Consider the following 14,699-nt stretch of genomic DNA (forward strand, 5'->3'; position numbering starts at 1 on the left):
AGCCTACTACTAGTTGACTTCAAGACAGTGGTATTATGATGGCTCAGTCAGATGTCAAACAATTATAGGCCCAGGAGTTCACCATCATTCGACTGATAGAAGTTCTGACATGAGCATGAAGTTGGCACAGATTCTGCGATTGGGCATCAGGGAATGTTGTGCAGTAGATTTCAGTCTACAGCGGCAAAAAAGAGTTTGAAACATGGAAGGTATTGAAAACAGAAAGACTATGGTCTAATCCAAAAGGGGTTTTGTAGTTTAATTTGTGTAAATATTGACCTGCAGTGAAGTTTGACAGTTTATTTCTGCAGTGGGCTAAAAACCCTCCCATGTAGGCATAAGAACTGACTCATGGAGTATGGAAAATTGTTTATTAGCACAAACACTTAAAATCATTTGTCATCTGGTATATCATATGTCAATGATGACATCAAAAATACGCAAGAAGCCCTACATTAGAAGCATGAGCAGTGCGTGTTGAGTTGTAAAGTGCAGTTTTCTTATGCGTGTTTTATCCGAACATTTTGTATGGTAAAGTGTGTGTTGGCATATGTGTAGTGTGTGCATGGTGATGTATGCGTGTTAAAATGAGTAGTCGTAGTCGCGTCTGCGAGGAGTGTGTAGTGATGTATGCGTGTTAAAATGAGTAGTCGTGGTCGCGTCTACGGGGAGCGCGGTGGGATCTCTCTGTTCCACCTCCTCCCCGCCAGCACTCAGTGGGCGAGGGAGTACCCGCAGACCTGCAGAGAGAGACAGATTGTTTTTTTTTAACTTCACATAACATTAACATGTATTTTACAGAAGTTGACATCAGCGTAAGGCATTTGGATTTCTTGTTCCTTGTATTCTTTATCCGTTGTATTACATTTGCGACACAAACGTTTTTAAAAGACGTTAAGCTGAACTAGTATCAACATTAGCGTCAAGATGGGCTACAGGTGACTTCACTCCAGAAGGTCAGGTGTGTTTCTGGCATCACCCTCGTTGTGTCGAGTACCTGCGGGGATAGGGTAGCCTGAGGGCGGAGTAGAGCTCAGGGGTGCTGGGGGTCGTGACCTCTTGGTGACCTGGTGACCCCGGGCTCTGGTCTGAGGCCGTGGAGGAGGGGGTGGCCGGGCAGAGCGAGTCTGGGGAGTTGGGCAGCGGATCGTCCGCAAGGTAGATCTCTGGAGGACGGCACGCACACACGCACGCACAATCACACATTAGGAAAACCAGGAGTGCATTGTGAACAATATATGTAATATATAGTGATACTAACGATTGAGCATCACTGTATATGTAAGGGATAATGTATAGAACGCCAGGCATTATTGGGAAAATAAGTCCCGACAGGGCGAACAGGTCTTGTTCCGCCCTAAAGGGACTTATTTTCCCAATAATGATTGGCGTTCTATACATTATCCCTTGTATTATTATTAAATAATTGTGAAATTCCATTCAAGTCAATGGAGGGTTCTACTTGCCTTGTGAAGAGCCGTGTAATAAGTATATATAGTGAATATGGGGGTTGAGTGGTATGTTGGTACAGCGGTATATTAGACGCCACAGTATACGTTAATATAATAGTATGGACCATCATTACTGACCGTGGTGCGATGGTACAGTAGGGTACACATTATAGTAATGATAATATAGTGTGGACTCACTGATGGCATATTAGTAGTAGTATGATAATATAGTGTGCACTCACTGATGGCATATTAGTAGTAGTATGATAATAGAGTGTGCACTCACTGATGGCATATTAGTAGTAGTATGATAATAGAGTGTGCACTCACTGATGGCATATTAGTAGTAGTATGATAATATAGTGTGGACTCACTGATGGCATATTAGTAGTAGTATGATAATATAGTGTGGACTCACTGATGGCATATTAGTAGTAGTATGATAATATAGTGTGGACTCACTGATGGCATATTAGTAGTAGTATGATAATATAGTGTGGACTCACTGATGGCAGGGCTGACCCTCCTGCTGTGGTGCGCGGAGAGCTTCACAGGGGGAGAGTTGAACAGGTACTGCTGCCACACCAGAGACGCCTTCTGCTGCTCAAACTGGCACCTCTGTCTCACACACACACACACACACACACACACACACACACACGCCTTTGAATTCACAAAGCCTACGAGTACGGTCTTCCTGTGACAGTGTTCGGTCATCGGCTTTCCTGACCTCATGGCCCAATCGGATGGCAGCGTCTGTGAAGGCCTGCCTCTCCCTCTCGAAGCTCCGCCTCTGTCTGTCAAGCTCCACCCTCTGCTCCTGAAGCCGCTCCCACTCCTCCAGGTAATAGGAGTCTATGAGGGGGGCGGGGAGAGCCGGGGTCACGCTGTCCTGAGGAGGAGGAGGAGGAGGAGGAGAGATGAAGAGGAGGAATATTACCAAATGATATACAATACAACGCAACATAATCAATCAGAGCAATTACAGTAGGGTGGATGGGTGTGTGTGTATGTGTGTTGCGTTCCGTCAACGCAGGCCCAGTGTTCCCGACGGTAGCTATGCAAATGACTTGACGTATAACCATAATTTGATTGGTTGGTGCCGTCCGTCGATTGGCTTGATTGGCCGGTGCCGTCTTTCGGGTGCAGCAACAGCTGAACTTCTCAACGCGAGCGACGTGAGAAACGCGACGCAACGGACCCACAATTCAGTTCGGCAACGGATGACATGAGCCCATGTAAAGTGAATGGGATGCGTCTCCAGCACTGCAACGCACGCAGCTGTGTGTAGGAGCCGTTAATCTAACCGTGTGTGTGCACGCATCTGTAAATGTGTGTCAATGTAAACGTGTGTGTGTAAATGTATGTTAATGTAAATGTGTATTAATGTAAATGTGTACGTGTTTTTGTAAAAGTGTGTTAATGTAAATATGTGCGTGTGTAAAAGTGTGTTAATGTAAATGTGTGTAAATGTGTAACTGCCACCTGCAGTAGCTGCTGCTGTAGTCTGACTAGCTGCTGGCTCTCCTCTAGTTCCCTCTCCAGCTGAACTAACTGCTTCTCCTGATCTGTGGCCCCTGCGTAACCACCTAGAGAGAGAGAGAGAGAGAGAGAGAGAGAAGAGAGAAAAGAGAGGGGGGTGGGAGACTTAACACTTTTATTGAAACAATATCAGATGTTTAACCACTACACAATAAAGACACTGACATTGTTAAAAACACCTACAAGTTACAAGTAAAAAAACATCACATAGCTCAAAGAGATCATATGTTGAAAACAACCTGCCCATCCCCCCCACCCCCCATACTACAAGAAAGCTCTCAATGTAACCAACCTGTAAAAAGCATATTCAGACTTGATTCTCCCCCCCCACCCCCCCTAAAAACCTTCACAAGATTGGTTAAAACTCGCCCGCCATCTTGTACTTCCTTGATATCCAGATTGTCATTTTTGCTGCACCCAACAAGAAATTGACAACACACTTCCTTTTTCCTTTTGGCCTTGCACACAGCACCTCCAATGAAAAATTGAAAAGAAAACACAACTCCTACCTTCGCTACCCAAGCAGTCAGGAGCTCAAAGAGCTCCCCCAGTCTTTCACAGAAAAGAAAAAGGTCCTGAACCGTCTCATCCAACCCACAAAAGGGACACTCCCTCCCAATTGCCGGATTCAGGCGTGCCACGTGTCTGTTTGTAGCTATAGCCCCACGAACCAACCTCCATTGTAGATTGGCCGTACGTTTCTCTATTGGAGGCTAGTAAAAATACCTCCAAGAAGATATAAATCCTGCCCCAAACACTTCTGGCCACCTCCACACCCTAGCACCACCCAGTGCAGCCTGGCAATGCGCTTTCATGTACACCAAGTACAAAAGTTTTCCTGTCGAGCTCTTGAAAGGGCCTGACATCCAACCTCCCATGGGAGGCTACACCGGCCCCCTCCTTGATACCAGAGACTTTCTACTGAGGAGACACAGCACTCAAAAAATCCTCCATAGAAATGCATGGGGCTAGTTTGTAATGCCAATATGGTCGTTACTACACATATCTCACCCCTTCCTCGGCAAAACGTCGACATGTGAATACATTGAGCCAATCATCTGGTCTGATGTGAATACATTAAGCCAATTATATGGTGTGTTGTGCAGACATCGTGCCAATCATGTGTTGTGAACTCGCCGCTGGAGCAAGATTGGTGTCGTGAAGCCTTGCTTCTATATCTGCCGGATAGGATGCCCGACGAGTGCCCAAAAAATGTTGCAATATGGCCGCTGAGTGGAGGGACTTGCCTAAAAGGACTTTGGCGATACTGCACATCCCAACCTGCTGGTGACTGTACCTGCAGGGCCTCCCTGCACACCACCGGCAATGCCATAGTTAGTTCCTCCAGCATCCTCACCAGGATTCTCAGGGACCGAATAGCAGTGTCACGCCAGCCGCGCCCATCCCGTAGATGGGCCAAAACCGTGAGCCCAGCCCTCACTAGGCAGCTCTTCACAGTCTCTGCAGACAAGACCTTTGTCCTCAGAAAAAGATTGTGGCACAAAGGTTCCCCCATTATCCATTCCCCCACTTGTGACGCAATCCGCTCTTTCTTCAGAGTCTGCCATGCTCTTAAAACTGATGCGTAAAGCGGAGACAGTCTTGTTAAATCCAGCCCATTTAGGTCCAAAAGGAAAAGCTGACTGTCAAAACCCATTGGCGTTGCCTTTCTCAGAAGACAACAGGCAACTGCTGCCCAGGCCAGATCTGTCCCATGAAGCAACTTCTAAGCAGTCAGCAGCCGGAAAGCGCAAATCCGGCTTCGTATGTCCACAAGCCCTTGACCCCCTTCAGGTTTGCTTGACCAATTAGAAAGTTCAGGCAGCCGCACAGATCTTTTTTGGCTTTGGAGTACTTGACCCCGCAAATAAAAAAAAGTTCCTTCGAGAAGGTAAAGCCTAATCCTTGAAACACTGCCTCCAAAAGATGAAAAAAGGAAACCAATTGTAAGCAGTCACAAAAACTGTGCAGCACACACCACTGAAGGTCACCAGATCTTTTAGGGATAGGACCCTTATAGTTAGGCTGATAAGCATAACAATTGTGCATTTTATGACTAAAGCATGAAAGTTTCAACATATAATCTTCACCCCCTAAGGTATAATTTCACCCCCTAAGGTATAATTTCAGACGTGGAGCCACTTCAGCTCTGACCTCTGGGGCTAGATATTTGCTGTATAATATACACATCTTTGAGGAGTAAAATATTTTTATATTTTATATATTTAAGTCATTCCAGAATTCTACTCTGAAGATCTAGAATTTACATTAACTGCCATTCAAACTGGTTGATTGAGTTCATTATTACAGTATCAAATGGAACCTTTGTGGCCATGGCACTGTGCAGCACACACCACTGAAGGTCACCAGATCTTTTAGGGATAGGACCCTTACACAGGACCCTCCACGAGGGTAGCAAGTTTTGATTACCCCCAAAGTGAGTCCTCCACTTTGTATCACATCTGTCCCTGAGCACATTAAAATTTGCACACTTAAGAGCATTGTACAGAAGTTTCTTGTCTGCTGTAACAAAATGCTCATCTTGCATCCCCTTGAAGGAGAGCAGTCTCTCTGTAGGATCCGGTATTGGGCAGTTGGGAGTGATATACAAATCAGGAAACCGGGCATCAACTGGACCGCCCTCAAGCCAACGATCAACACAGTTTACAAGGCTTTGTGCAAAACTTTCCTTTAGATTTTTCAGTATATCTCCCACCACCCTTTCAGACCTACAGCCCAACATAGACGTAAGCTCAGGAACAGAGAGCCAACGTCCAGCAGTGAAATTAAGCAGGTGTCCAAGTTTCGTTATTTTTGCTTGGCTAAAACATGGATACAATGCTTTCAGACGTAACCCCTGCTTTTGACCAAAAATGATTTGAAAACAACGGTTCATGTATGCCTCCAGGCTTGAAGTGCCTCCAGGCTTGTAACACTGAAGTTTAAAAGTCATTAGTATGAACACAGTCAAAACATGACGAGAGAGCGAGAGAGAGAGAGAGACAGAGAGGGAGGGAGAGAGAGACAGAGGGAGAGAGAGAGAGAGACAGAGAGAGGGAGAGGGAGAGAGAGAGAGAGAGAGAATTAATAAGTGCTCATGCCCCAATCACAGCTGACTAATCAAGCGCCTCTGCTGTTCAACAGTAGGCAGCAGGTCATAAATAAACCACGTGCCATGACCTGTGACCTCACCTTTCACATAAAGTCATAAATAAAGAGGCAGAGAGGTCCTCGTTGACCTTTGACCCGAGAGTGTTTTGACCTGAATCATGAACTCATGTAGCCTGGAAATCCAGACCCGGAAATCTAGAATAATAAAAATGGCCCAACTCGAGGGGCGGCACCAAACATGCATTTGAAAATATCGCTGAATGCAATTGGATAACATTACGACCAATGTTTACTGACTGATTCCGTACTTCGAAGTAATTGGATAACCCTACGACCAATGTTTAATGAGCATCATTATTCATTGCCAGAGTAACTCGCTGAGCAAATTCAAATTGTGCTCTTGCAAGAGGATTTGAGTAGAACTCATGATAAGCCATCAATATTCTAGGGAGATGAGAAGTGTAGCCTAACATAACATCAAGTCCCCCCCCCCCCCGCCTCCCCAACAACTCTACCACCACCACTACACACACAAATCTCCATCATCACCTTCTGATGACAAGTCATCTGGCCATATAGTTACTATAGAAACATGATTGTGATGGGATTTTAGTAATCCATTGCAACATTCAAAGGGAAACTTTGATTGCATGGTACATAAGCACATGGTCTCTCTCTCTCTCTCACACACACACACACACACACACACACACACACACACACACACACACACACACACACACACATACTCTCTTACCTTGCGCATGTATCTCTTTAAGCACCTTCTGGACCCTGACCCATTCTTTGACCACACCCCCAGTCACATGATCACCCAGCACCACCTCTGATTGGACCAGCCTCTGACTGTCTGGCTCCTCCTGCTTGTCACTCAAGAGGACATGGAGGGTCTGGAACAGAGCACCAGGAGGAGGAGACATATTCAGTTCAGTTTTATTCAGACAGACAGACAGACAGACAGAACCTCTTCCATGTCTGTTCTGAGCGTGTGCAGCAGTGTGGTGATGATACCTCTTCCATGTCTGTTCTGAGCGTGTGCAGTAACGTGGTGATGGTACCTGTTTCATGTCTGTTCTGAGCGTGTGCAGAAGTGTGGTGATGGTACCTGTTCCATGTCTGTTCTGAGCGTGTGCAGAAGTGTGGTGATGGTACCTGTTCCATGTCTGTTCTGAGCTTGTGCAGAAGTGTGGTGATGGCGTGCCGAAGCTTCATGGCTTCCCTAAGCTCCGCCTCCCTTCTCTCCAGGATCAAACGCAGAGCCTCCTCCTCCCTTCTGTGCACGCGCACGCACACACACACACACACACACACACACACACACACGCACGCACGCACGCGCATGCGCACACGCACACACCATAGATATTAGAAAGCTAGACACCGCATTGTCTTTTGAGTTCTATTAGGTGGCATATGAATGCGATCATATTGCTGGGGGCAAACACCTTACTATGGACAACACTTGACGGCAATCAGAGACACCTGTCTGATATCCAATCAGAGACACCTGTCTGATATCCAATCAGAGACACCTGTCTGATATCCAATCAGAGTCACCTGTTTCTCCGTTGGCCTCCAGTGATTGTTGCCCCACCAAGATGGCGTCGCTATTTACGTACGTTCTGAAGCCCACAATGCGGTATCTAGCTTTCTAATATCTATGCACAAAACTATACAAAAGTTCCCAAGCCATCACACATCAGGCCACTGAGTAAGAATCTCTGGGGTCTATCGTCCCAACCCCTCTCCACAGGTGAAAGGTGAAAGGTCATACCTTCCTTCAGAGCGTGTGCCCCTGGGAGCGTGGTCTTTCTTGGCTAGAGACTTGGGCAGGGCATTCAGCATCTCCATGGCTACGGGGGGAAGAGAGAGGTTAAAGAGGAGGGAATGACATCCTGTTAAGAGTCTCTATGTGTGTCTGGGTGTCTGAGCGGGTCCCTCGTCTTTGTCTGTGAGGAGTTTCTCCTTCAGTCTGTGTGTGTGTGTGTGTGTGTGTGTGTGTATATATATTATGTCTAACCAAGTCCCTTGTCTTTGTCTGTGAGGTGTGTGTGTGTGTGTGTGTATGGGTGTGTATGTCTGTATGTATGCATGTATGTATATGTCTAACCGGGTCCCTCGTCTTTGTATGTGAGGAGTTTCTCCTTCACTCTCCCTGTGTGTGTGTGTGTGTGTGTGTGTGTGTGTGTGTGAATATATTATGTCTAACCAGGTCCCTTGTCTTTGTCTGTGAGGTGTGTGTGTGTATGGGTGTGTGTCTGTATGTATGCATGTATGTATATGTCTAACCGGGTCCCTCGTCTTTGTATGTGAGGAGTTTCTCCTTCACTCTCCCTGTGTGTGTGTGTGTGTGTGTGTGTGTGTGTGAGAATATATTATGTCTAACCAGGTCCCTTGTCTTTGTCTGTGAGGAGTCTGTGTGTGTGTGTGTGTGTGTACATGTGTCTAACCGGGTCCCTTGTCTTTGTGTTTGTCTGTGAGGAGTCTCTCCTTCAGCCTGTTGTTCTGCAACTCTCTGCGCCTCAGCTCTGCCACCTGCTGGCCACACCGAGACTGCAGCCGCCCACACTGATGGAGAGAGGACAGAACAGCATGCAAACACACACGCACGCACACACGCACGCACGCACGCACACACACACACACACACACACGCACACACACCCGTCTTGTCCACCAAATCAAAAGAGATTTTAAAGCATGGTAAAATGTATCAGAAGTTGGGCCCCGTCTCCCAGTTTTTTTGTTGTTGTCTGTTTGTGTGTACATCTATGTGTAGCCCTCTCAAACATTCCCCTGTTGTCAGAGGAATTCATTTCCTGATGGCACTCTGTATATATATATAGGTGTGTCCTCCTGTTTGTGAGTGACGCACCTTGTCCCTCTCCCTCTTCAGCGCATCCTGGAGTCGGGCCACATGCTGGTCCCTCTCAACAAGCTGCTCCTGTCAATCACACACACACACACACACACACACACACACACACACACACACAATACTATAGACACAAACATACTTCTCAACAAGCTGCTCCTGTCAATCACACACACACACACACACAGACACACAATACTATAGACACAAACATACTTCTCAACAAGCTGCTCCTGTCAATCACACACACACACACACACACACAATACTATAGACACAAACATACTTCTCAACAAGCTGCTCCTGTCAATCACACACACACACACAATACTATAGACACAAACATACTTCTCAACAAGCTGCTCCTGTCAATCACACACACACACACACACACACACACACACACACACAACACTATAGACACAAACATACTTCTCAACAAGCTGCTCCTGTCAATCACACACACACACACAATACTATAGACACAAACATACTTCTCAACAAGCTGCTCCTGTCAATCACACACACACACACACACAGACACACAATACTATAGACACAAACATACTTCTCAACAAGCTGCTCCTGTCAATCACACACACACACACACACACACACAATACTATAGACACAAACATACTTCTCAACAAGCTGCTCCTGTCAATCACACACACACACACAATACTATAGACACAAACATACTTCTCAACAAGCTGCTCCTGTCAATCACACACACACACACACACACACACACACACACAACACTATAGACACAAACATACTTCTCAACAAGCTGCTCCTGTCAATCACACACACACACACACACACAATACTATAGACACAAACATACTTCTCAACAAGCTGCTCCTGTCAATCACACACACACACACACACAGACACACAATACTATAGACACAAACATACTTCTCAACAAGCTGCTCCTGTCAATCACACACACACACACACACACACAATACTATAGACACAAACATACTTCTCAACAAGCTGCTCCTGTCAATCACACACACACACACACACACAATACTATAGACACAAACATACTTCTCAACAAGCTGCTCCTGTCAATCACACACACACACACACACACACAATACTATAGACACAAACATACTTCTCAACAAGCTGCTCCTGTCAATCACACACACACACACACACACACAATACTATAGACACAAACATACTTCTCAACAAGCTGCTCCTGTCAATCACACACACACACACATACACACAATACTATAGACACAAACATACTTCTCAACAAGCTGCTCCTGTCAATCACACACACACACACACACACACACACAACACTATAGACACAAACATACTTCTCAACAAGCTGCTCCTGTCAATCACACACACACACACACACACAATACTATAGACACAAACATACTTCTCAACAAGCTGCTCCTGTCAATCACACACACACACACACACACAATACTATAGACACAAACATACTTCTCAACAAGCTGCTCCTGTCAATCACACACACACACGCACACAATACTATAGACACAAACATACTTTCTTTTTTATATATGTATATTACTTTTTCTGCTGTAAGTGCATGTTGTGTGTGATGTCTGTATGCTACTGAGACCTTGAATTTCCCCTTGGGAATCAATAAAGTATCTATCTATCTATCTATCTATCTATCTGCTAACATGCAACAGAAAAAAAAATATGAAGACATATTCACTAATACACAAAATTATGCCAAAACAGATTCCATATCATGTGATGTTTCTTGAGAAATATATTGAGACCGTTTCCCAGAGATGGATCAAACCTAGTGCTCGACTAAAGGCTCAGTCAGTTTCCAAGACGTGGATCTCACACACGTACCCTGAGCGAGGCCGTGCGTTCTCTGTGAGAGGACATGAGGACGCTCTGGGACGCCTCGTTGACCGGAGGGCTGGTCTGGGGACACACACTGGGCAGCTCTGGGAGACACAGCTGCATTATTTATTTCATAATGATGATTATTTTATTATATTATTTGTCATCTGTTTACCTTAAATCTGACTTGATTACATCTCCACGCAGACTTGAGGTTTGTATAGGCTTATGGTTATTGTTATAATGTAATGGGATGTTTATTGAGTTCACTGTGAGTTGCTTTGGACAAGAATGTCTACTAACTACAGACATAAACATATTTATTCCCAGCTGTAAAAACAAAATCACTACGACCTGCCTCTCTAAAATATCCTCACTGCCGTCCAGTTGGTTATAGGCAGCAGGACATATTCAACACACAGGTTGCGCTCACACACACACACACATGTATTATTTACCTGAAGCATCCTGTGGCACTCTGCGTGTCAGAGGTAGTCTGCGCACCTGTCTGTGAGCCATCTGCACCAATCAGAATACAGGCTCTATGTGATGTCATCATCAAAGGACCACACACTTGCCTCACTTTGTGCCCTTTATTGCCATTTTGACCTTTAAAATGTCAACTTATAATTTCAGGACAACCTTTAGTATTTTAAATGATTCTTTGTTAGGAGACTTAATGCCAAGCTATTTTGATAGCCCTCGAAACTTCTGGGGTGAGAAAAAAAAAAAGTGTCTTGGACTATTCACAAGAAATAAATGAAAATGAATAAATGAAAACCTCCCTTTCCACCACGTAACTCCTATTCCAGCTCACGCGAGGGGGTCAGTTTCTGTTGCTGACTATGAAATGCAGACAAAATTATGGGCTGTGTCTCAAACCACCTACTTGCACACTTCAAATACTTAGTTTAAGTATATAGTGCAGATATTGGGACAATACTAACCATCGAAAAGTGGGCACAATGCAAGTAAGTGGTGGTCAGTGCACTGTACTGACGGAAGTATGCGGTCTGGACACTCACCTTGTATGTCAGCGTTGAGCTCCTCGTCTTCAAGCTTCAAAACTGAACGCAAGGCCACCTGCTCAGATTTGTGTGGAAATGCTGGTGCGGGTTCATCCAAGTTCAACTACGCTGTTCTACCACTGATTCATGCACACAGGTGTCAATCATGAGAGTACCTCCATCAATCAATCAGCTAATCAATTAATCAGACAGTTACCAATTTAGTCATTCTGTGTGCTTTTTCCCCTGCAGTCCCACTCCAAATAAGACACAGGTGTATCATAGCCATGTTAATTAATCATCACTACCCCTTTAATCTTCTGTTTACCTGATACGTGATCTCCCCTACTCAGAAGCAGGTATCAGCCAATCAACATCTCTGCATTGTTAGTTGGCTCTTTAATGGGAAGCATTACAGAACAGATGAGTTGAGTCCCTGGAATGTTATACGGTTCACTAAGGTTTCTCTGTATGTGATGACAGCGTAAATGTTGGCCTGATGTTGGAAGCAAGACTCATTCTTCAATTCTGATTTGTTTGTTTTGTCGGACCTGTTCAGACATGCTTAACTCGATGGGTCAGATTTGAAAGTGAGACTGTAGCCTATTTGAGGGGGGGCGTGAAGGAAATCAGATTATAGTCACGTCAGCCTGGTGATGTGTACTCCGAGCAGGCCTATAAGGTTCATCTGCATATTTTCATATTGTGCAATAGCAGATTGTAAGATTTATTGATCCTAATAGAATTTTTTTTTTCTGAGTGCTAGGGCTACAACACATTGGCTCTGCTCTGTGCACCAGTTGTATGCACTGGACCAAAACACCTGAGCAGCAGTGTTCCTTAGAGATCCAAATAAAACCAACTCTTGGCCAAGAAAGTGAGGTGCCCCAGTCCTCTCCTCGCATTGCCCTGAAGACCCTCATCTGTCTGCAGAGCCACCCTCCGCAGTTATAGACCAGTTTAGATTCACCCTGGGCAGTTTTAGACCAATTCAGAACTGCCCTGGGCAGTTTTAGACCAGTTTAGATTCACCCTGGGCAGTTTTAGATCAGTTCAGATTCACAATGGGCTGTTTTCGACCAGTTTAGATTTACCCTGGGCAGTGTGACACCACAGCAGTTTTTCTCTTCAGGGTTCATAAGAGCACATCGCTTGACATAACTTGCCTTTAAAATGGTCTTTCCCCAAATAAATGATCTGTTGACTGTTACAGAGCTCAATAATAAAGTAGGCCTAGAGTCTATGCCATCCTTAACCTAACCCGAGAACTCGTGTAGGCCTAATTACATGTAGGCTCAACAATCAACCGATCCGATTGAATTTCTGGCATGCCAGATTTTTCCCTCAGCCGCCTTCCAGTGTAAGCACAGAAATCGTGTCTGACTCTAACGTGTAGTAGTGCGAGTCACCAATTACGATATCCTATGTACCTGCCTGGCTTAAAGCGGTCAAAGAAATGCTGTGCTCTGGAGTGTTGACATGCTGGCTGCACTGGCGTTGGCTCCCTTCCCTAACCTGTTAAGAGTGAGGATTGAGACTGAATCTGATCAGGCTCCGATCCGTACTGCTCACTGGTGCCAAGTGCGTCAGAGTAGAGTTATGTCCTTTTAGGCAAGTCCCTCCACTCGGCGGCCATATTGCAATGCTTTTTGGGCACTTATCGGGCGTCTATTTCGGCAGAAATGCGCGTGCGCAAAGCTTCACGACACCAATCTTGCTCCAGCAGCGAGATCACAACACATGATTGGCACGATGTCTTCACAACACACCACATGATTGGCTCAATGTATTCACATGTCTACGTTTTGCCGCGGAAGGGTCGGGATATGCGTAGACAACTGCCATATTGCCGTTACAAACTAACCCCATGTATTTCTATGGAGGATTGTGCCGTCTCCTCATTAGAAAGTCTCTGGTTCAACTACCACCTAAAGAGCACAGCTAGGGCTGTTTCTGAGCTAGGCTACTTCTCGGTAGGCCTACTGGAGTTTGGACTTACCCGTACCACGAGGGGCTGTTTCTGAGCTAGACTACTCTTCTCGGTAGGCCTACTGGAGTTTTCTGGAGTTTTGACTTACCCGTACCACTAGGGGCTGTTTCTGAGCTAGACTACTCTTCTCGGTAGGCCTACTGGAGTTTTGACTTACCCGTACCACTAGGGGCTGTTTCTGAGCTAGGCTGCTCTCTTCTCTGTAGGCCTACTGGAGTTTAGACAGACCCGTACCACTAGGGGCTGTTTCTGAGCTAGGCTACTCTCTTCTCTGTAGGCCTACTGGAGTTTTGACTTACCCGTACCACTAGGGGCTGTGTCTGAGCTAGACTACTCTTCTCGGTAGGCCTACTGGAGTTTTGACTTACCCGTACCACTAGGGGCTGTTTCTGAGCTAGACTACTCTGCTCTCTGTAGGCCTACTGGAGTTTGGACTGACCCGTACCACTAGGGGCTGTTTCTGAGCTAGACTACTCTCCTCTCTGTAGGCCTACTGGAGTTTGGACTGACCCGTACCACTAGGGGCTGTTTCTGAGCCATTTTATTCTCTGTAGTGGAGTTTGGACTCCTCAGCACCTCAGCGTACACCACCTCAAGGATCCGGATCTCGAGACGCTAGAAGACGCAAAAGTGTAGCTCACTCATTAGGAATTTGCTGGAATTAATTGAACCAGGCATTGGAATAAAAACATTGTGTTAGCGCACATAGCTCAGATGAAAAGAATGGTTGAATCTGGAGTAACGGGGTCTTCAACATCAACATCAGCTTTCGATTGTCACCTGTTCCGGTCTCTGCTCTGGTCTACTTTCTGCAGCTCTCTGTACACACACACACACACACT

At 45.6% G+C, this 14,699-nt stretch overlaps 1 protein-coding gene across 1 annotated transcript in view; it reads right to left on the reverse strand.

The window, feature by feature from the left end:
• Positions 1–540: 540 nt before the first annotated feature.
• LOC143101175 (afadin- and alpha-actinin-binding protein) overlaps positions 541–14,699 on the reverse strand; it is a 14,167-nt gene continuing 8 nt past the window's right edge. Inside the window, exons 2-13 of the mRNA XM_076264577.1 lie at positions 14,368–14,472; positions 10,867–10,941; positions 8,998–9,066; positions 8,573–8,690; positions 7,897–7,975; positions 7,275–7,395; positions 6,862–7,012; positions 2,937–3,040; positions 2,182–2,343; positions 1,958–2,069; positions 998–1,166; positions 541–740 (exon numbers count right to left, since the gene is read on the reverse strand). Coding sequence (XP_076120692.1) covers positions 638–740; positions 998–1,166; positions 1,958–2,069; positions 2,182–2,343; positions 2,937–3,040; positions 6,862–7,012; positions 7,275–7,395; positions 7,897–7,975; positions 8,573–8,690; positions 8,998–9,066; positions 10,867–10,941; positions 14,368–14,472 — 1,368 coding nt within the window. The 3' untranslated portion in view covers positions 541–637. The remainder of the gene's footprint in view (positions 741–997; positions 1,167–1,957; positions 2,070–2,181; positions 2,344–2,936; positions 3,041–6,861; positions 7,013–7,274; positions 7,396–7,896; positions 7,976–8,572; positions 8,691–8,997; positions 9,067–10,866; positions 10,942–14,367; positions 14,473–14,699) is intronic.

This window comes from Alosa pseudoharengus, unplaced genomic scaffold (genome assembly GCF_046254945.1).
Source record: "Alosa pseudoharengus isolate Yale_2024_CS ecotype anadromous, Long Island Sound unplaced genomic scaffold, YU_APseudo_1.1 YU_APseudo_1.1_scf_30, whole genome shotgun sequence".
In the NCBI taxonomy this organism is placed as follows: Eukaryota; Metazoa; Chordata; class Actinopteri; order Clupeiformes; family Clupeidae; genus Alosa; species Alosa pseudoharengus.